Source organism: Cyclopterus lumpus, chromosome 22 (genome assembly GCF_009769545.1).
Source record: "Cyclopterus lumpus isolate fCycLum1 chromosome 22, fCycLum1.pri, whole genome shotgun sequence".
Taxonomy (NCBI): Eukaryota; Metazoa; Chordata; class Actinopteri; order Perciformes; family Cyclopteridae; genus Cyclopterus; species Cyclopterus lumpus.
In genome coordinates this window covers 22,085,536-22,107,581 of record NC_046987.1, presented here as the reverse complement: position 1 = coordinate 22,107,581, position 22,046 = coordinate 22,085,536, and the positions used below count along the sequence as shown (strand labels likewise).

General features: G+C 46.5%; 2 protein-coding genes across 5 annotated transcripts in view; one reads left to right on the top strand and one right to left on the bottom strand.

Moving 5' to 3' along the window:
• brf1a (BRF1 RNA polymerase III transcription initiation factor subunit a) overlaps positions 1–22,046 on the top strand; it is a 78,119-nt gene that overhangs the window by 11,001 nt on the left and 45,072 nt on the right. For 3 of the 4 annotated variants that reach the window (XM_034562785.1, XM_034562781.1, XM_034562783.1), the window contains exons 3-12: positions 457–537; positions 643–816; positions 2,017–2,048; positions 6,652–6,724; positions 14,511–14,660; positions 16,336–16,429; positions 16,534–16,660; positions 19,499–19,538; positions 20,536–20,628; positions 21,345–21,683. In XM_034562785.1, the coding sequence (XP_034418676.1) occupies positions 457–537; positions 643–816; positions 2,017–2,048; positions 6,652–6,724; positions 14,511–14,660; positions 16,336–16,429; positions 16,534–16,660; positions 19,499–19,538; positions 20,536–20,628; positions 21,345–21,683 (1,203 nt within the window). The remainder of the gene's footprint in view (positions 1–456; positions 538–642; positions 817–2,016; positions 2,049–6,651; positions 6,725–14,510; positions 14,661–16,335; positions 16,430–16,533; positions 16,661–19,498; positions 19,539–20,535; positions 20,629–21,344; positions 21,684–22,046) is intronic. The other variant, XM_034562782.1, reaches the window with a different exon arrangement.
• LOC117751188 (BTB/POZ domain-containing protein 6-B-like) lies at positions 7,223–10,907 on the bottom strand. The gene is made up of 4 exons (XM_034562843.1): positions 10,022–10,907; positions 9,492–9,582; positions 9,182–9,300; positions 7,223–8,708 (listed from the first exon to the last, which is right to left on the bottom strand). Exons 1-4 carry the CDS (start codon positions 10,438–10,440, stop codon positions 7,676–7,678), a joined length of 1,662 nt encoding a protein of 553 aa, XP_034418734.1. The 5' UTR covers positions 10,441–10,907; the 3' UTR covers positions 7,223–7,675.

Genomic DNA, 22,046 nt, shown 5'->3' with positions numbered 1-22,046 from the left:
TTAGTAGACTAAAGATTCTAGAGATTAAGCTTCATCTGAAAGTCTTGAAACTAGTTGATGTTCGTTATTGAGCTGCAACGACAGATTATTGTCTTTATGGATCAATCTGCGAAACTAAAACTAAATACTCATCAGTCCACGGTGACGTCTGCAAAATGCTTATTTTGTTCAACAAACTGTTTGAAACCACAACATATTAAATTATTTATTATATTCATGTGACTGATAAAAAAAAAAACCAAAACTTCAGCTGTTTGGATGAATTAAAAGAATGACTTGAAACAATAAATGATCAAACCAGCGTTTCTCCTAAAATGGATTTTTAAAAAATGATGCAGTGTTTCATAGTAAAGCCAGAAGAATTGCTTAGTTTTAAAGAATTCTCTAAACTTTATTTGAATGAAAGTTATTCTGTCTAAAAGTGTAAATGCAGTGCTTGTGGTCTTCTGTCTCCAGCCGGAGGAATCAACCCGTCTTTTGGGGACAACCACTTCTCCGGTGTGGGGAGGGAGTCCAGAGCGCAGACGCTTTCGAAAGGTGAGTGACCAGCAGAGGGCGCCACACGTCTTCATCAGCCTGTCTTCCTGTATGTGTGTGTATGTATATTTTTTATTTTTATTCCTTGTGACCTTTGACCTCCAGCGAGACACAACATCAACACTCTGGGTCACCAGCTGCAGATGAACAAGCACTGCCTGGACACGGCCTTGAACTTCTACAAGATGGCGCTCATGAAGCACCTGACCCACGGACGCAAGAACGCCCACGTCGTCGCCGCGTGTCTCTACCTGGTCTGCCGCACCGAGGGAACGCCGCGTATCCTTGTGTGTGTGTGTGTGTGTGTGTGTAAAGAAGAATCCTTTCGTGTTTCTTCGCGTGCACGAGGAGGCACTGTTCTGAGCTTGAGCTAAGGTCTGAGCTAAGGTCTGAGCTAAGGTCTGAGCTAAGGTCTGAGCTAAGGTCTGAGCTAAGGTCTGAGCTAAGGTCTGAGCTAAGGCCTGAGCTAAAGTCTGAGCTAAGGTCTGAGCTAAAGCCTGAGCTAAGGCCTGAGCTAAAGACTGAGCTAAAGACTGAGCTAAGGCCTGAGCTAAGGCCTGAGCTAAAGCCTGAGCTAAGGCCTGAGCTAAAGACTGAGCTAAAGACTGAGCTAAGGCCTGAGCTAAAGACTGAGCTAAAGACTGAGCTAAGGCCTGAGCTAAGGCCTGAGCTAAGGCCTGAGCTAAGGCCTGAGCTAAAGCCTGAGCTAAGGCCTGAGCTAAGGCCTGAGCTAAGGCCTGAGCTAAGGCCTGAGCTAAGGCCTGAGCTAAAGCTGCACGTTGAAACTGTTTTAGTTGTTCCCTCCCTTGTGTGGTTCCCTCCCTTGTGTGGTTCCCAAGGATCATCGGTTCTCCTCTTCTTGAGCCTCCAGAACCAACTTGTGACCAAACTTCAGTTCATTCGCTCCAAACCAGTTGATGGAGGTTCAGCGGAGGCGTATTTACTTACTTTAAAGTAGAGAACTGAGTGTTTGTGTAAAGAACCTCGTTGATGTTGAATATGAAGACGCTGTGTGCCCCCCCCCCCCCCCCCCCCCCCCCCCCCCCCCCCCCCCCCCCCAGAGGTCCCAGATGTGTTGGAGGACCTGCTGTCTGTTTCCTGATTCAGGGCGTCGCTGTAATCTCCAGACGGGATTATCTTTTCCATTTCATCTGCTGCTGCTAATTCCATTGTGAGGCCTTTTTTTCAGAGGAGCCCCACTAATCCGCCCGGAGACAGGTGCACCCGTCCAAGTGTGGGTGGGGGGGGGGGGGAGGGGGTCATAGGGAGGTTGAGATGTCCAGAAGGCCGATGGCGGGCGTGTGAATGTGAGACGGCAGACCGCTATGAAAGCAAATATGGGTCATTAATGGTTAGAGATGATAAAATGTGTGTGTGTGGGGGGGGGGGGAAGGGAGGGAGCATGCACCCCCCCCCCCCCCCCCCCAGTGTTTGTATTGAACTGGGACTCCTGCTGTGGTTCCTTAACCAGTTCCTCAGACATGCTGCTGGACCTCAGTGACATCCTGCAGGTGAGTTTCAAATTAAAAGGTTTAAAAAAGCTCAATTTTAAATAACTTGTGTGGCGACGCCCACCCTGTTAAGTACACACTCCCACCCACAAGTCCCATAATGCACCACTGCTGCCTCACTGTGTGTGTGTGTGTGTGTGTGTGTGTGTGTGTGTGTGTGTGTGATTTAATGGCAGCCGAGTCAGGGGTGTGGCGGGCATTTCTCAGTCACAGCTGGTCAGGAGGCGGGGGGGGGGGTTATTTTTTTATGCTTCCAGCTGTCCTGGAGGAGCCCCCCCACCACACACACACACACACACACAGTGAGGCATGAGGAGGCTGTGAGTGGATTCTGGGCGGGTGGGGCTGCTGCCGGCCGATCACTTCTTTTTATGGATCCACACTCGGGCCGTAGAATAAACTTATTGGTCAGGAGGGGGGGGGGGGGGAGAGTTTAGCAGCTGTTTGTCATGCTGCTATAATGTGATGAGCTTTTATTCCCATTCAACACCCCCCTCCCACATACGATGCATATCTCAGAGTTTTATTTTATTTTTGAGCAACAGGTGTGATGAAGATGATGATGATGAACATTCAGAGGCGGTGTCAGTCGGTCTCTGAGGAGCATTTCTTTGGAATAAAATCTTGTATCTCTTTAAGGCGACGTCGTATCTATTTAAGGCCACGTCGTGTCTCTTTAAGGCCGCGTCGTGTCTCTTTAAGGCCACGTCGTATCTATTTAAGGCCACGTCGTGTCTCTTTAAGGCCACGTCGTGTCTCTTTAAGGCCACGTCGTGTCTCTTTAAGGCCGCGTCGTGTCTCTTTAAGGCCACGTCGTGTCTCTTTAAGGCCACGTCGTGTCTCTTTAAGGCCACGTCGTGTCTCTTTAAGGCCGCGTCGTGTCTCTTTAAGGCCACGTCGTGTCTCTTTAAGGCGACGTCGTGTCTCTTTAAGGCCACGTCGTGTCTCTTTAAGGCCGCGTCGTGTCTCTTTAAGGCCGCGTCGTGTCTCTTTAAGGCCACGTCGTGTCTCTTTAAGGCCACGTCGTGTCTCTTTAAGGCCACGTCGTGTCTCTTTAAGGCCGCGTCGTGTCTCTTTAAGGCCACGTCGTGTCTCTTTAAGGCCACGTCGTATCTCTTTAAGGCGACGTCGTATCTCTTTAAGGCGACGTCGTATCTATTTAAGGCCACGTCGTGTCTCTTTAAGGCCACGTCGTATCTCTTTAAGGCGACGTCGTATCTATTTAAGGCCACGTCGTATCTCTTTAAGGCGACGTCGTATCTCTTTAAGGCGACGTCGTATCTCTTTAAGGCCACGTCTTATCTCTTTAAGGCCACGTCGTGTCTCTTTAAGGCCACGTCGTATCTCTTTAAGGCCACGTCGTATCTCTTTAAGGCCACGTCGTGTCTCTTTAAGGCCACGTCGTATCTCTTTAAGGCCACGTCGTATCTCTTTAAGGCCACGTCGTATCTCTTTAAGGCGACGTCGTATCTATTTAAGGCCACGTCGTATCTCTTTAAGGCGACATCGTATCTATTTAAGGCCACGTCGTGTCTCTTTAAGGCCACGTCGTATCTCTTTAAGGCGACGTCGTGTCTCTTTAAGGCGACGTCGTATCTCTTTAAGGCCACGTCGTATCTCTTTAAGGCCACGTCGTGTCTCTTTAAGGCCACGTCGTGTCTCTTTAAGGCCACGTCGTATCTCTTTAAGGCGACGTCGTATCTATTTAAGGCCACGTCGTGTCTCTTTAAGGCCACGTCGTGTCTCTTTAAGGCGACGTCGTATCTCTTTAAGGCCACGTCGCGTCGTATCTCTTTAAGGCCACGTCGCGTCGTATCTCTTTAAGGCCACGTCGTGTCTCTTTAAGGCCACGTCGTGTCTCTTTAAGGCCACGTCGTATCTCTTTAAGGCCACGTCGCGTCGTATCTCTTTAAGGCCACGTCGCGTCGTATCTCTTTAAGGCCACGTCGTATCTCTTTAAGGCGACGTCGTATCTATTTAAGGCCACGTCGTGTCTCTTTAAGGCCACGTCGTGTCTCTTTAAGGCCACGTCGTATCTCTTTAAGGCGACGTCGTATCTCTTTAAGGCCACGTCGTATCTCTTTAAGGCCACGTCGTGTCTCTTTAAGGCGACGTCGTATCTCTTTAAGGCCACGTCGCGTCGTATCTCTTTAAGGCCACGTCGCGTCGTATCTCTTTAAGGCCACGTCGTGTCTCTTTAAGGCCACGTCGTATCTCTTTAAGGCGACGTCGTATCTCTTTAAGGCCACGTCGTATCTCTTTAAGGCCACGTCGTGTCTCTTTAAGGCGACGTCGTATCTCTTTAAGGCCACGTCGCGTCGTATCTCTTTAAGGCCACGTCGCGTCGTATCTCTTTAAGGCCACGTCGTGTCTCTTTAAGGCCACGTCGTGTCTCTTTAAGGCCACGTCGTATCTCTTTAAGGCGACGTCGTATCTCTTTAAGGCCACGTCGTATCTCTTTAAGGCCACGTCGTGTCTCTTTAAGGCGACGTCGTATCTCTTTAAGGCCGCGTCGCGTCGTATCTCTTTAAGGCCGCGTCGCGTCGTATCTCTTTAAGGCCGCGTCGCGTCGTATCTCTTTAAGGCCGCGTCGCGTCGTATCTCTTTAAGGCCACGTCGCGTCGTATCTCTTTAAGGCCACGTCGTATCTCTTTAAGGCCACGTCGTATCTCTTTAAGGCCACGTCGTGTCTCTTTAAGGCCACGTCGTATCTCTTTAAGGCCACGTCGTATCTCTTTAAGGCCACGTCGTGTCTCTTTAAGGCCACGTCGTATCTCTTTAAGGCCACGTCGTATCTCTTTAAGGCCACGTCGTATCTCTTTAAGGCCACGTCGTATCTCTTTAAGGCCACGTCGTATCTCTTTAAGGCCACGTCGTATCTCTTTAAGGCCACGTCGTGTCTCTTTAAGGCCACGTCGTGTCTCTTTAAGGCCACGTCGTATCTCTTTAAGGCCACGTCGTATCTCTTTAAGGCCACGTCGTATCTCTTTAAGGCCACGTCGTATCTCTTTAAGGCCACGTCGTATCTCTTTAAGGCCACGTCGTGTCTCTTTAAGGCCACGTCGTATCTCTTTAAGGCCACGTCGTGTCTCTTTAAGGCCACGTCGTATCTCTTTAAGGCCACGTCGTATCTCTTTAAGGCCACGTCGTATCTATTTAAGGCGACGTCGTATCTATTTAAGGCCACGTCGTGTCTCTTTAAGGCCACGTCGTGTCTCTTTAAGGCGACGTCGTGTCTCTTTAAGGCCACGTCGTATCTCTTTAAGGCCACGTCGCGTCGTATCTCTTTAAGGCCACGTCGCGTCGTATCTCTTTAAGGCCACGTCGCGTCGTATCTCTTTAAGGCCACGTTGCAGTAGTATTTTCATATCAGATCTATAAATATGCTATAAATAAATATGCGGGAACTGACCAATCAGAATTGAGTATTTTTGGAGTGAAAACCTTTAACTTCCACGTCCAGCAGACGAATCTCTAGTTTTTATCTCCTCAAAGTCTCTTCAGCCGCTGGAGGCAAAATCTACATATTGTATTAGTAACCGGTGAGAACCAGAGGATTGTGGGTAATAACGGGCAGAGGAGGAGGACGCACCGGGTGCAGAAGAACATCCTGGTGCTTTGACCGATGGATCCGCTTCTTTTATTTATTTTTAGCAGTATTTTGCTCTCCTCCTCTTCTTCTGGGTTGGTTCCTTGTTGGAATCCACTTCCCAGAATAGCAGAGGAGGCATCTGGCCGACTCCAGAGGGGGCTGAGAGTGAGAGTCGCCCCCACAACCCCTCCTTAAACCCTCGGAGGTCTGAAGGATCGACAGACGTCTGACCCGAGTTCACGACCCCGGTGCCGCAGCAGCTTCACTGGCCTCTGAAACTTGATGATTGGAACGATAGATGTGGTCTTTGTTATCCAACAGTGTTCATCCTTTCAGATGGGGGGGGGGGGGGCAGGATTTACTGGAGGTGTGGAGGGTAAAGTACAATGAAACATCTGTGAGGGGAGGCGCCGGTCTGACGCCCACCAGCATCCTGCAGCTAAGAGAGACCTCTTCCCTCTTGGAGTCAGGAGGGTTTCATTTAATTTGAGTTGCACGTCTTTAATATTTAAACTCTGCTGTTGGAGGAACTTGGACGATTTAATTATATCATGAGGAGTTACTGTTGCGTCACGTCAGGAATAATAACTCTTATAATAATAATAACTCGTCATAGTCCCAACTGGTTTCATCATTAAATGATGTGAATCTCTGCTGGAACGTGCAGAAATTATGAAATCGGTACCTGTTGTTCTGTTTGATCGATTCTATATATTCTAGTTTCATTGAATTGAGTCACTGAGTGTTCTCAGAACTTTGTCATAAAACTGAAATCTTAATTGTTTAGACAACTTCAACGAGCCAAACTAAATCTTAATAAACTAATGTCCAGGTTAAAAGATGAGAAGGAACCTGGACTTTTATATGGACTTTTGTATATTCTGAGATGAACGGAAAGAGCCGACTCTGCCCTTTTTAACAGTGGTTCTTGAAGTGGTTCCTGGAGTCCCTCTGGACCAGAACCAGCTCAGAAACCAGGTTCCTCTGACTGTCACTCCGTCTCCTCCGCAGGTGAACGTCTACATGCTGGGGAGAACCTTCCTGGTCCTGTCCCGGGAGCTGTGCATCAACGCCCCGGCTATAGGTACACCTTCATCATCATCCTCCTCACACCTTCATCCTCTCTGTCTTTTAAAAAGTGGCTCCGCTAGATGAGTTATGAAACATCAGAGCAAATGGTGAACAATGACGTTTCCCAGAGTTCACGGCGTCTTCGAGCGACACAATAAATAAAACACACTTTGCATCATAAGTCTTCGGGATGTAAATACCTTGATTGACACTTCTAGAATCAAAAGACAAATGTTTTGTCACTTGCAAACATCTCTAAATATCTATAAAACGTGTCTTCAGCAACATGAATAAGGAACCTGTCGGAGCATCACAGCCGGTTACCCCCTCACCTGTCAATCATATTGAGCTCCTTTACTTCAAATGGAGGTTTTCACTGTTGGTGAAAAATGAACAAAACCTTTTTAATGAATGGATCAAAATGCCGGTGTAGTTCCCTCTGCAGTCACCAGAGGGCGCTGCAGGCCCTGGTGTTTCTCCAGGTGTGTAAACATTCTGCACAGAACACATGTGGTCGTCTTTAACAGCCTCAAGCTGCGAGCAGTTAAATTGTATTTTATTTGTATTTTTACAAAAGACACAAGGTTTCTGAGGCCGTCTTCCGAAGTGCAAAACAACTACGCTTCTTTTGAGCTGAGACTCGTAACGGAGGCTCCTGGTGTGAGGTCGCTGATCGCCACGGCAACGACCTCGCAGGTGGACTTATCGCAGTTACATTTCTGAAGCGGGTCCCTACTTGTTCCAGAGGCGGAGCTCAGCTTGATTACATAACCACAAATTACTGTATTAATGTTTCTACAGCAGGCGCCAGAGCAAATAACGTTAACTCGGTTTAAATAAAAAAAAATAACATTAAATTAAATAAGATAGAAGGACGTGGCTTTTTAAAATAGTCTCTCGCTGCGGAGTGTCTTTAATGCTACATTACGTTGGAGGCTAGGAGGCCGAGGCGTGGACCTGCTCCTCAGGCGTAGAACACCAGCTCTGGGATCTGCCCCCCCTGAACGCCGGTCCCGTTGGTGCTGTCGGAGGAGCACTGGAACTGAAACGTCACCTTCCCGCACTGCACCTCCGTCATGCCCTCCTGGCCGAAGTAGCTCAGTTCGTTCCCGTCCAGCACGACGCTGACGGTGTAGAAGGCGTCCTGCTCCACCTGGACCGGGTGCTCGAACCCCACCGGGAACGTGCCGCTCGACCCGTCCGACACGAACTTGGTCATGTTCTGCGCCAGCGTCACGCCTTGCCTCTTCAGTTCGATCTTGGCGCTGTACTCGGCTTTGCCGCCGCTCGACCCGTACAGGCCCAGGCCGGCGATGAAGATCCGCTTGTCCACCGCGAACTGAATGCTGTCGCAGCGCCCGCGGTAGCGCCACTGGTTGCTCCGGTAGGCCGAGGACTGGAAGCGGTGGCACTTCTGGGGCACCAGGCCCAGCCGCGCCGTCAGCGGGAAGTCCAGGTGGGGCTTCTTGGCCGCGGTGTACCACAGGAACACGTCGTGCGTCTCCTCCAGCGTCAGGATGTCGCACTGCGCCGCCCCGTCGGCGAACTCCTCCAGCGTCATGGAGGTGATGCGCAGCAGGAACAGCGCCTTGCCCAGCGCCTCCCTCTTGTTGCGGGTCGTCGGGCTCACGCACTGCCTCTTGCACTCTGCGTACGCCCAGTTCATGACGGCCTCGAACACCACCACCTCCTTGGTGTTGAGCGTCTCGCGCCGCAGGATGATCTCCAGCGTCTGCAGGTCGATCTCGCAGAAGCCCTCGGAGCACAGCGCCAGCTCGGCCTGGGCGTCGATCACCTCCCAGCAGCGCTGCGTCAGCTCGGGCTCCTCGAACAGCCGGCTCTGGGAGAGCAGCACGCAGGCGTTCTTGGCCTCCAGGCTGGTCTCCAGGAAGGTGACGCAGGCCTTGGCCAGCGCGGGGACGATGTACTTCTTGGCGGCGTACAGGGTGGCCAGCACCGTGTCCGCGTCCAGGTCGATCTCGTCGCTGTACATGTACCTGGGAGGAGGAACGCCACCTTTTTAAAATCATTGTACGCGTTACAACCACAATTACTCACTCTGGAGCTCTATAATCTCTTATCTTAATTACCACTGAAAAGAAATCCATGCTACACTCGGTTTTCCTCCCCAAAGAGGATTGCGTAACGATTTAACACATCCTACTGCTTTCACAAAAGGCCCAGCATGCAACAGTGAGTGGTGCTGGCTTGGCCAATGCCACTGAGTGAGCAACAAAAGGCAGGATATTTATAACTACTCGTCTGTATATATCCCCCCCCCCCCTCAAAGAACATTTGTCAGGCTGTGGATGACGGGGAGGAACAAGATGTTTCTAGTTGGCCAGAGCGAAGCAGCAGTTGTAGCGCTGCTGCCCATGTTGGCCTCTGCTCCGCTCTGGATGAGTAATGACTCGCTCGGCATCTCTCGCTCCCCTTCTGGGTTTTTCGGCTGCGTGAGCGACTGGCTTACTTCAGCAGAATTAGGAAAGCAGCAGGTTCCACATCTGGGATGTGGATCGCCGACTCCTCCTCCGCCAGATCGCCGTAAAACATGGCACAGAAGACCGAGCTTCCCACGGCCAGCACATACTGGGGGGGAGAGGGGGAGGAGACAGAGGGGGAGGAGACAGATGCGTCAGACACATGCAACCAGAATCACTCAAGTTGAATCCAAAGGAGCAGCAGGAGGAGCTCCAGTACGGACACGGCTCCTCCTAACGGATGCATTCAATGAGACGAACCACAAGGGGGTTTAGGTCGTAACGTGTCAACGTCTTTACCTTGTGGGCCGGGACCTTCTGCGACCCCCCCAAGGGGCCGACGATGAAGTGGACGTCAGCCATCAGCTCATTGTTAAACATCAAGGCATTCCTGAAAGCAGCAGCAGGATTCACGAATGAGCGTCCGAGTGTTGTGTAACATCAAGTCCTCCTGCTCTGGTTAATGGAGGGTTTTACTGTGGTGACACTTACATTATCACTTCATCTACCGGGGTCTTGTTTATATACAATTAAATGATTGCTTATGCATATTAGTTTGTATGACAAATGTGTCTCCCCTCGAATGCACTTTAAAACATTAAAATGTAAAAGTATAAACTGGGGAAAAGTTTAAAAAAGACCCCCAAAGGAGTGACAGCTCAGAGCACTTTTAATCTTTTTATTACTATCATATTAACACTTCATAATAATGACATTAATGCACTTTATATTAATCTGTAAATCCTCGCAGCGACTTTTTGTTGCGCGTGCGCACACCACAGTTTGAGACTGTTATTATTATTATTATGATGATGATGTGGGTTGTTTACCTCTCCCTCAGCGTCGGGTGGCTGCACTGCCAGCTCGGCGGGTCCCCGTTGTTGTTGTTGTTCTGCAGGGTGGTGGAGGTGGTGGTGGTCCCGGTGGTCGTGGAGGTCGGGGTGGTCGCCAGGCTGCTCCCGGCGCTGACAGCCTGGCTCACCGGCGCAGCCTCCTCGATCTTCTCGGTGTCCGCCACCGTGGTGCCGTTGGCCAGGTTGGGGCACAGCTCCGCAGCCATCTTCTCCTCCTCCTCCTCCTTCTCCTCCTTCTTCTTCTTGCTCGTCAGGGACAGAGACAGGATCTCATAACACACCGGCAGCTTGCCGACCCTCTTGGACTTCTTCAGCGTTTCTGGCAGGAGGAGCAGATAAGTGAGACACCTCATGATCCGGCCATGATGGAGCAGCCTGCAGTCCGCCGTTGGCATCGGCCCGAGCGACCCCGTTTCCTCCTCCGCGTTTATATCCGGTGAACGAACCAACTGTCCGGAGCTCGGTTCACTTCAACGGGGTTTATATATATATAAATAAATAAATCCGTCACGTGCCCCCTCCTCCCCGGTAGCCTCCGTGTCCTTCTCCGTACTTCCCCCGGTTCCCCTCCTAACGGCTCATCCTCTCGCGGACGGAGAAAATGTCCGCGCGACGCGTCGGTTTGTTTTCCCTTTTTTTTCTCCTCTCCTTCCAGCGAGCGGATAATCCGGATGTCCGAGGAGTCTTATTTTCTATTTAATCGGTGTCCCCCCCTCCCGCGGCCTCGCCGGTATGTCCCCCCCCGGAGCTGTGGACCGACACGGAGCCGGGCTGCGGTGTCGCGTCGCGGCTTCTCACGCGAGGTAAACAGTCGTTTGTCGGAGAGGTTTTAACGTCCGCGTCATTTTCTTTTTTTTTTTTTTTTTTTCTCTCTCTCGTCGTGATCTCCTCGGACCGCCCAGGGCGAGCCGAGGACCAATCAGATTTCACCCCCGTGGTGGTGACGTCAGGAGAGCCGAAGCACCTCCCTTCGGCAGCTCCGCAGAGTGCGTCACCGGCGGATCAACCGCTCCGCCTCTCGTCCCCGCTGATTAGCTAGACCCCGGTGGAAAGATAGGAAAAAAAGACTAATACAAAAAAATACAAAATAATTTTAAAATGTGTGTGTGACCTTCCAGTGAAGTGCATTAATGAGGAGAGTTCAACCCAGGAACGGGAAGCAAAAAATAAACGCATTAGGTGAAAAGTAGACCCTATTTATTTGCAAAAGTAGTAATACTACAATGTAAAATACATGCATTGAAAATCACACTCAAAAGTAAAAGCATCAAAGTATTCTTAAAAGACCCAACATTAAAAGTACTCGCTACGCATTATCCTTTTCAGAGTTATATATTTATTATATATTCACATCCTGACGTCCTTCCTTCAGGTTATTATTGTTAGGTAAACCACATATTTAATAATAACATCTTGAGGGCAACTTGAGGATGTTGTTTCCTCTGTAAAAGAATAGGAATATAAAAACCAAAAAGCCAACGCATACAAAGGTATAATCATTTTATGAACTTAAACATTATTTTATACTATATAAAACCAGAGGAAGGTTTATTTGTGCAACATTTCAGACACAAAGGCAATTCTTTATGATTTGAATAAAGCATGAAAAAAAAAAACATGGCAAAACTAATAAAGCAGAAATAACAGAGAGAGAGAGAATACATTAAAAGAATATAAATGCAGTATATTTAAGAATCTCAGAAGTAAATTCATTGACCACATTTGAGTGACATATTCAAACATCATCGGCATTCAAGAAGTCTGCCGGAGAAAAAGGAAACGGAGACCAAAGCCTGCACCTGCCGCACCAACAAAGGGACCAGAATGCATTGCGGTAGAAGTCGGGCTGAACGATAACACCTTTTAATTGTATTCATGCGTCTCTGCTCCCACTCTTTGATTCAAAGGAGCGGGTTCACGGAGGTGGTCGGAGTCCTTATTGGAAGGTGTGGAGCAGGTGGAGGTCCGGGGGGGGGGGTACACGGGTAAACTACAGCGCGCCATCCCAGAATGACTCCCGGGCTGTTTGAGCATCGTGGATTGATTACAACAGTGAGAGAGGCTTGGAGGTGGATTTCATTCTCCTTAAACGGGCTCTTTTCTGTCTACGGGGATCTTGCTGGTCCAGTATCAATACGTTGGGGGGCTGGGGGGTCAGCCTGGATCTGATTACCGGCGCTCCACCGGACTGCTCTTTAAACGCAGCCGCTGACTTCAAAGATGTTCAAGTCACAACGAAGCGCTTCAGTTCTCATATTTTAGTATTGAATGAGATTTCTCCGCCTGGTGAAATCATTTCTTATATAAAAAAAAACCGCCAGTTGGTTCTGACGGTTCTCTTCAAGTGTTTTTCCATATTTAAGTTATATTTAAGTTTATGGTATGGCGCACTGGGGGCTCGTGGTTGGAAGCTCGCCCGTTCAAATCCCTTCGCCAGCTGCGAATATCTGGACGGAGAAAACGAACCGCGTCGGCCAAATGCTGATCCTCGAGTTCTCCAGTGGGGCGAGGGAGCAGCCGGCAGGAGGGCGCTGGTTCTACTGGGAGGCTCACTGGGGCCCCCCGGGACCCCCCCACCCGTCCTCCAGAAGGACTGGAAACACGGAGTCCAAGAGACTCAATTTTGCATCTCATTTAGTGTCTTTTTGGTCATTTTGCATCTCGTTTTGTTTCTTTTGGGTGATATTGCATCTCTTTTTGGTCATTTGGCATCTCATTTAGTGTCTTTTTGGTCATTTTGCATCTCGTTTTGTTTGTTTTGAGTGATATTGCATCTCTTTTTGGTCATTTGGCATCTCATTTAGTGTCTTTTTGGTCATTTTGCATCTCGTTTTGTTTGTTTTGAGTGATATTGCATCTCTTTTTGGTCATTTGGCATCTCATTTAGTGTCTTTTTGGTCATTTTGCATCTCGTCGTAGAAGTTTGAGGTCTCTCTGGTTGTTTTGTTCATTTTTAGTTTAGTCCTTTGTTGGTTTTGCATCTTTTTGGTAGTTGTGTGTTTTTTATTTGGGTAGTTTTTTGTAGTGTCGGCTCTTTTTGGTACTTTTCAGTTACTTTGGAAGGTTATTTTTTTTTGTAAAGTTTTGTCTTCTTTATTTTGTACTAGCGGTAACTTAAGACCAGTCGGGCCGCAGTGTGTGTGCCCAGACTTCTGGTTTCATCTCTTTTATGAACTCAAAGCACACAAGCTGCATTTTCTTTGAACCAGAATGGAACAAAAAGATCAAACAGAAGTCACACGGACGGTTTATTGGACAGAGTTTTGTTTTAAAGTGCCAAACAGATCTGAGATCAGTTCATCGCTCACGAGACACAAACTGAATGTGACCGTCACGGGATGCCAAACACCCCAGAACCTCTGGTCCGTGTGTGTGTGTGTGTGTGTGTGTGTGTGTGTGTGTGTGTGTGTGTGTGTGTGTGTGTGTGTGTGTGTGTGTGTGTGTGTGTGTGTGTGTGTGTGTGTGTGTGTGTGTGTGTGTGTGTGTGTGTGTGTGTGTGTGTGTGTGTGTGTGTGTGTGTGTGTGTGTGTGTGTGTGTGTGTGTGTGTGTGTGTGTGTGTGTGTGTGTGTGTGTGTGTGTGTGTGTGTGTGTGTGTGTGTGTGTGTGTGTGTGTGTGTGTGTGTGTGTGTGTGTGTGTGTGTGTGTGTGTGTGTGTGTGTGTGTGTGTGTGTGTGTGTGTGTGTGTGTGTGTGTGTGTGTGTGTGTGTGTGTGTGTGTGTGTGTGTGTGTGTGTGTGTGTGTGTGTGTGTGTGTGTGTGTGTGTGTGTGTGTGTGTGTGTGTGTGTGTGTGTGTGGTGTGTGTGTGTGTGTGTGTGTGTGTGTGTGTGTGTGTGTGTGTGTGTGTGTGTGTGTGTGTGTGTGTGTGTGTGTGTGTGTGTGTGTGTGTGTGTGTGTGTGTGTGTGTGTGTGTGTGTGTGTGTGTGTGTGTGTGTGTTACGTTACGGAGGAGGAGCTAAAGATAAAGTAAATCTGTTTTTCTAAGATGCAGAAGATTATTTTTACATTTTCTTGCAAGAAATCTTTTAAAATATTCTGCTGCATCCCGACCTTCTTCTTCTTCTTCTTCTTCTTTCTTCTTCTGTCTTCTCCTTCTTCTTCTTCTGTCTTCTCCTTCTTTCTCCTTCTTCTTCTGTCTTCTCCTTCTGTCTTTCTCCTTCTTTCTTCTCTCATTCTTCTCCTTCTCCTGTCTCCTCATTGGGCCTTTTCCCTTCTGTCTCCTTGTTCTTCTTCTTCTCAAAAAAGGTTTTTGAGATCTCCTAAATGTAGACAACCCCTATTGTTGTACCTAAAAGAACCGAATGACTGCGTCTTCTCACTAACGAGGCCTCCTACCTCCTTCTTCCTCCTCCTCCCTCCCCCTCCCTCCTTCCACCTCCTCCTACCTCCTCCCTCCTTCCACCTCCTACCTCCCTCCTCCCTCCTCCCTCCTCCCTCCTCCCTCCTCCACCTCCTCCCCCTCCTCAGACCCGTGCCTCTACATCCCTCGCTTCGCCCAGCTGCTTGAATTCGGGGAGAAGAACCACGACGTGGCCATGACGGCCATGAGGCTGGTGCAGAGGATGAAGAGGGACTGGATGCACACGGGACGAAGGCCGTCGGGACTCTGCGGGGCAGGTGAGCATCAGAGGAGCTGCAGGTCTGTCATTGGAGGGTTCCTGGTTTCAGTCCTGGGAGGGACGGGGTCTGAGGGAGGAAGGCTGGCATCGAGCTCCAAGGGGATGCTTCAGGGGTTTGAAAGATCAAGTTTAGTTTGTTTTTACTGCATGAAACGCAAAATACATTCAGAGCAAATGTTCAGCAAACCTCCGTTAGCAAACCTCCGTTAGCTCGGAGTGCAGAATTAGCTTTTAGCATCCAGCGATCCGGTTGGACGAGGACTCTCCTGTCGAGGGATCCTCAAGGTCTCGCTTCCCGAAGCTTCTATATTACTGGGACGGCAAACGTCAACCAAACAAAGTGTAACTAATAATATATAAATAATTTAAAGAAACGACATCCCTGAGGTTTCCTGGAACATGATTTCAACGTTTTCTTTTTTTTGTTTTTTTGCTGAGAATAAACTACAAGAATAGCTTTGTATTTAAAAAGATTACTCTCAAACGAGCAGGTAAAAAGTTTGTTATACATGTATATACACACACACATACATACATACATACATGTATATACACACATGTATGTACATGTATGTGTGTGTGTATATACATGTGTGTGTGTGTATATACATGTATGTGTGTGTATATACGTGTGTGTGTGTGTATATACATGTGTGTATGTATGTGTGTGTGTGTGTGTGTGTGTGTGTGTGGAACTTTAGTCCAATTAGATGTTGAGATGCAATAAGTAGCTCCGCCCACTTACTGTCAAAAAGCAAAGCTAATCACAAGTGAGCAGGTTAAAGTGTCGCGAGCGGAGTGATTACAGTAAATGTCATCACATTGCCTTCATACGCGTGTTGGTGTCTGTAACACGGGCACATTACCCAGGGGGCCGATGGGCCCTGTGACCCCGACAGGAAGTGCTTTCTGGTGAAGCTTCTTTCTTTTTCTCTGCCACCAACTAGGTCGCCAAATGTACAGTATTGGTTTGTTTTGTTGTTGTTCTTACCTCCTGGCATGTTGAGTGTTTGTGGAATCAGCTGAGCCCCAAATCCACTCTGCTGGGATGCATCAGAGGCTAAGACGTCCTGAAATGGAACCGGGGGGGTCTAGAGTAGGGGGGGGGGGGGGGGGGGGGGCGTCCTGCATGTTTACGCTCTCGGTTTTTACTTTTTAGTTTTTTTGTCTCCGTTTCTTTGCTGCATCGCCTGAATAATGAATTCCTCGTCATGAATCATTGAGAAGGGAGACGGTCAGACGGAAGACGTTTCTTCCTCAAATATGATGCCAAACAAATGAATGAATAAATAAAAAAGTTCAAGGGCAACGAAGGTCACGAACCAAAGAAACAAACCAGAGTAGATCCTGCGTAGAGAGGAAGCCGTTGGATGGTCTCTAGGTGAGGTGTTGGGTCCTGAAGGCTGTTGGAAGTGTGCGTGGAGCAGCGTCATCCATCTTTTAGCTCCTTGGCTCTCACGACTCTTATGTAACTGGTCTCCTTCGAGGCTCTCTGTGTGGCCTCTTGGCTCTGCAGGCTCGGGTTCTCCTGGTTCTCCTGGTTCTCCTGGTTCTCCTGGTTCTCCCGACCCATAAGACGCAAACAAGACCGAACCTAATATTTGGCGTCTTCGATGTGCACATTTGTAACGCGTGAACCTCCTCACGTTGTGTTCTACCTGTTTGTTCTTTAGCTCTTCTCGTCGCTGCTCGCATGCACGAGTTTCGCCGAACCATCAAGGAAATCGTCGGCGTGGTAAAAGTGTGTGAAAGCACGCTCAGGAAAAGGTGGGTGGTGTTTATTGGATGATTGAAGATGGAGGCTTTCTAAATGATCCTTCGCATCGACCCACCTTTTGATTTTTAATGGTTTTAATTTGCCGCCCGGTTAGACTGACGGAGTTTGAGGACACGCCCACCAGTCAGCTGACCATCGAAGAGTTCATGAAGATGGACCTGGACGAGGAGTGTGACCCGCCCTGCTTTACAGAAGGACTGAGGAAGAAGAAATTCTATAAGGTTTGTTTTTAAGATTTAAGAGATGGGTCAGATGTTTTGAAGAGCTGAAGGAGAACCAAGCAAAGCAATGTTCTGCTGAGGACGTATTTTAGACCCCTGAGTGTTATTCTGACTTTAAACCACTAAAGTCAGAATAACACAAACTGACTCTTTAATCCACTAAAGTCAGACAAACGGACCCTTTAATCCACTAAAGTCAGACAAACGGACCCTTTAAAACACTAAAGTCAGATTAAAACAAACTGACCCTTTAAACCACTAAAGTCACACAAACTGACCCTTTAAACCACTAAAGTCAGATTAACACAAACTGACTCTTTAAACCACTAAAGTCAGAATAACACAAACTGACTCTTTAATCCACTAAAGTCAGACAAACTGACCCTTTAAACCACTAAAGTCACACAAACTGACCCTTTAAACCACTAAAGTCAGAATAACACAAACTGACTCTTTAATCCACTAAAGTCACACAAACTGACCCTTTAAACCACTAAAGTCAGATTAACACAAACTGACTCTTTAATCCACTAAAGTCACTCAAACTGACCCTTTAAACCACTAAAGTCAGATTAACACAAACTGACTCTTTAATCCACTAAAGTCAGACAAACGGACCCTTTAATCCACTAAAGTCAGACAAACGGACCCTTTAAAACACTAAAGTCAGATTAAAACAAACTGACCCTTTAAACCACTAAAGTCACACAAACTGACCCTTTAAACCACTAAAGTCAGATTAACACAAACTGACTCTTTAATCCACTAAAGTCAGACAAACGGACCCTTTAATCCACTAAAGTCAGACAAACGGACCCTTTAAAACACTAAAGTCAGATTAAAACAAACTGACCCTTTAAACCACTAAAGTCACACAAACTGACCCTTTAATCCACTAAAGTCAGATTAACACAAACTGACTCTTTAAACCACTAAAGTCAGATTAACACAAACTGACTCTTTAAACCACTAAAGTCAGAATAACACAAACTGACCCTTTAAACCACTAAAGTCAGATTAACACAAACTGACTCTTTAAACCACTAAAGTCAGAATAACACAAACTGACTCTTTAATCCACTAAAGTCAGACAAACTGACCCTTTAAACCACTAAAGTCACACAAACTGACCCTTTAAACCACTAAAGTCAGAATAACACAAACTGACTCTTTAATCCACTAAAGTCACACAAACTGACCCTTTAAACCACTAAAGTCAGATTAACACAAACTGACTCTTTAATCCACTAAAGTCACTCAAACTGACCCTTTAAACCACTAAAGTCAGATTAACACAAACTGACTCTTTAAACCACTAAAGTCAGATTAACACAAACTGACCCTTTAAACCACTAAAGTCACTCAAACTGACCCTTTAAACCACTAAAGTCAGATTAACACAAACTGACCCTTTAAACCACTAAAGTCAGATTAACACAAACTGACTCTTTAATCCACTAAAGTCACTCAAACTGACTCTTTAATCCACTAAAGTCAGACAAACTGACCCTTTAAACCACTAAAGTCACACAAACTGACCCTTTAAACCACTAAAGTCACACAAACTGACCCTTTAATCCACTAAAGTCAGATTAACACAAACTGACTCTTTAATCCACTAAAGTCACTCAAACTGACCCTTTAAACCACTAAAGTCAGATTAACACAAACTGACCCTTTAAACCACTAAAGTCAGATTAACACAAACTGACCCTTTAAACCACTAAAGTCACACAAACTGACCCTTTAATCCACTAAAGTCAGATTAACACAAACTGACTCTTTAAACCACTAAAGTCACACAAACTGACCCTTTAAAACACTAAAGTCAGATTAACACAAACTTACTCTTTAATCGACTAAAGTCACACAAAAGGACCCTTTAAAACACTAAAGTCACACAAACTGACCCTTTAAACCACTAAAGTCAGATTAACACAAACTGACCCTTTAAACCACTAAAGTCACTCAAACTGACCCTTTAAACCACTAAAGTCAGATTAACACAAACTGACCCTTTAAACCACTAAAGTCAGATTAACACAAACTGACCCTTTAAACCACTAAAGTCACACAAACTGACCCTTTAATCCACTAAAGTCAGATTAACACAAACTGACCCTTTAAACCACTAAAGTCACACAAACTGACCCTTTAATCCACTAAAGTCAGATTAACACAAACTGACCCTTTAATCCACTAAAGTGTTCTGAGTTTTTGTCTTTGAGTCTGGTGACTTTGAGAGCGTAGGTGAATATATCAGCTTCTCTTATAGGTAATAATACTTTGACATTGATCCCTTTTTAATGTGTGAATATCAGAAAAACACGTTCTCATCCACACTTGTTCATCTGTCTTTTTATTTTTCATCAGTTTTGATAATTGCCTATGAGATTCCTTCCCCCTAGAGGGAATATTACACATTTTTATTTCATACTGTATTCTCCGTGCTGCCTTCAGGCTATCTCTAATAATTAATGAAGGTATTAACCTCCAAAGGGAAGCCGTCAGATCAGAGTTCTCCTCCAGCTTTTCATCAAAACAACCATTTGTCATTTTTTACTGTTCGCCTTTTTGTGCAGTTTAATCAAAAGTGATGCAACGTGTTGAGCTTTAAGGCTGCTGAAAGGGGATCCTGTTCCCTTTGGAGCAGAGCTAGCCATCATTATGCTATGCTATGCTATGCTATGCTATGCTAAGTGTCTGCTGGCTGTGGCTTCGTATTCACTGGACAGAAAGCAAATGGAACTCATTGTCGACGCCTCTCAGAAGGTTCCTTTGTTCCCCAGATGTTTCTTAAAGCTTCTCTTTGGTTCCTCTTGTCTTGTCTCCCTCCAGCTGGAGATCGAGCTGAAGAAAAAGATGGACGACGTCGAAGGTACGAACGCGACTTCTCTCGTTTAATTAGTCGAGCGTCTCGTTGTCTCACGGGGCCTCACATCGGGGTTGGAACTGGATTCATCATCTAGCACCAACGTAGGATTTAGTCATCATGGGAGATGGTTAGCATGTACATTTAAGGGTTAGCACGTACATTTAAGGGTTACGGTGTTAGCACGTACATTTAAGGGTTACGAGTTAGCACGTACATTTAGGGTTAGCACGTACATTTAAGGTTTACGGGTTATCATGTACATTTAAGTGTTAGCACGTACATTTAAGGGTTACGGTGTTAGCACGTACATTTAAGGGTTACGGGTTAGCACGTACATTTAGGGTTAGCACGTACATTTAAGGTTTACGGGTTAGCATGTACATTTAAGTGTTAGCACGTACATTTAAGGGTTACGGTGTTAGCATGTACATTTAAGGGTTACGGGTTAGCACGTACATTTAGGGTTAGCACGTACATTTAAGGTTTACGGGTTAGCACGTACATTTAAGGGTTACGGTGTTAGCACGTACATTTAAGGGTTACGGGTTAGCACGTACATTTAGGGTTAACACGTACATTTAAGGTTTACGGGTTAGCATGTACATTTAAGTGTTAGCACGTACATTTAAGGGTTACGGTGTTAGCACGTACATTTAAGGTTTACGGTGTTAGCACGTACATTTAAGGGTTACGGTGTTAGCACGTACATTTAAGGGTTACGGGTTAGCACGTACATTTAAGGTTTACGGTGTTAGCACGTACATTTAAGGGTTACGGGTTAGCACGTACATTTAAGGGTTACGGTGTTAGCATGTACATTTAAGTGTTAGCACGTACATCTAAGGGTTACGGTGTTAGCACGTACATTTAAGGGTTACGGTGTTAGCACGTACATTTAAGGGTTAAGCACGAAAGAGAAGTGAGAAGTTTCCACTTTTCCATCAATACATGGCACGGGACTCATTCTGTGTCTTTATTTTCCTCTGTTGTCCTCAACCAGAGGAGATTCAGGTCTACCAGGATGAAATAGACTCCGAGCTGGACAGCAGTCGGCCCAAACTGAGAGGAGTCTACGCCGCCTACAGCAAACAAAGTACGGAGCAGAAAGCTTCCTTTCTTTCTTATTAATGAGCATTTACTGTATATACACACACACACACACACACACGCTTGTTTCCATACATTGGGTAGCTTTTTGAGGACCTTTAATTGAGGCTGACACTGTTAATTGGTTAACGAGAGGAGACGACATCACCTCCATGTTGTCTGTATGTGATTGTTTATCTTTTGTGAAACCAGATCATCTCGATGACTTTATGTTTCTAAGGTCCTAAATGTAAATATCTAATTATACTCTATCCAACGTGATTATATTCTAAACTCTTATTAAACCTCGTTGGCTGTAATGAGGTCCACCGGCTGTATTATAATTATTTAAAAACGTGGCATTTTGTACATTAAACACACAACTGGTTGAGTGACCTTTGAGTTCCTCGACATTGATGTTGCTCTTTCTCACTAAACTGACATTTTAGAGCCGAAACTATTCACTTATTAATAAAATAAAAATAATTGGCAGATTAGTAAAAAATAACGTGCATATTTAACTAAGTTCTAGATTAAATGTTAAACACATTTTATTGGGTAAAATCCTCCTGAAATGACTCCAGGAGTCTTTAAAAAGACATTTTCAAATTTGCATTTGCCTTTTTTCTACCTTCTACTACTTCTACTAATAAGATGCAAATTTAACATTTTGATATCAGGTTTTTTAATGCGTATTTGTCCCTTTTTTGATTATTTTTAAAGGTATTCTCTCTAAATCTCTGCCAGACGTGGCCAAAGACGACTGCGACGCTCACTCCCCGTCGTCTCTGACGGCGGACGGCGAGGACGCGGAGGACGAGGACGTGCTGCAGGCCGTGGCCAAGCACTTCGGCAAAGAGCTCCGCGAGCTCACGCTGGAGGCCCTGCTCAAACTGGAGTGCCGGAGGCCGGAGCAGCAGGAGGAAGAGGAGGAAGAGGAGGGGGACGTCCCCAAGAGGAAAGCCCCGTCGCTGCAGTCCATCCTGGGCACGATGCCCACGGCGGCCAGCCTCGGCCTCCACGAGTCCCTGGAGGGATGCACCGGAGACGGGAAGGGAAACGGTGAGCTTTCATCTGAGAGTTAGGTCTCACTTTACCAGATATTAAGGGCACTTTAGGTCTCACTTTACCAGATATTAAGGGAACGTTAGGTCTCACTTTACCAGATATTAAGGGAACTTTAGGTCTCACTTTACCAGATATTAAGGGAACGTTAGGTCTCACTTTACCAGATATTAAGGGAACGTTAGGTCTCACTTTACCAGATATTAAGGGAACGTTGGGTCTCACTTTACCAGATATTAAGGGAACGTTAGGTCTCACTTTACCAGATATTAAGGGAACTTTAGGTCTCACTTTACTAGATATTAAGGGAACTTTAGGTCTCACTTTACTAGATATTAAGGGAACTTTAGGTCTCACTTT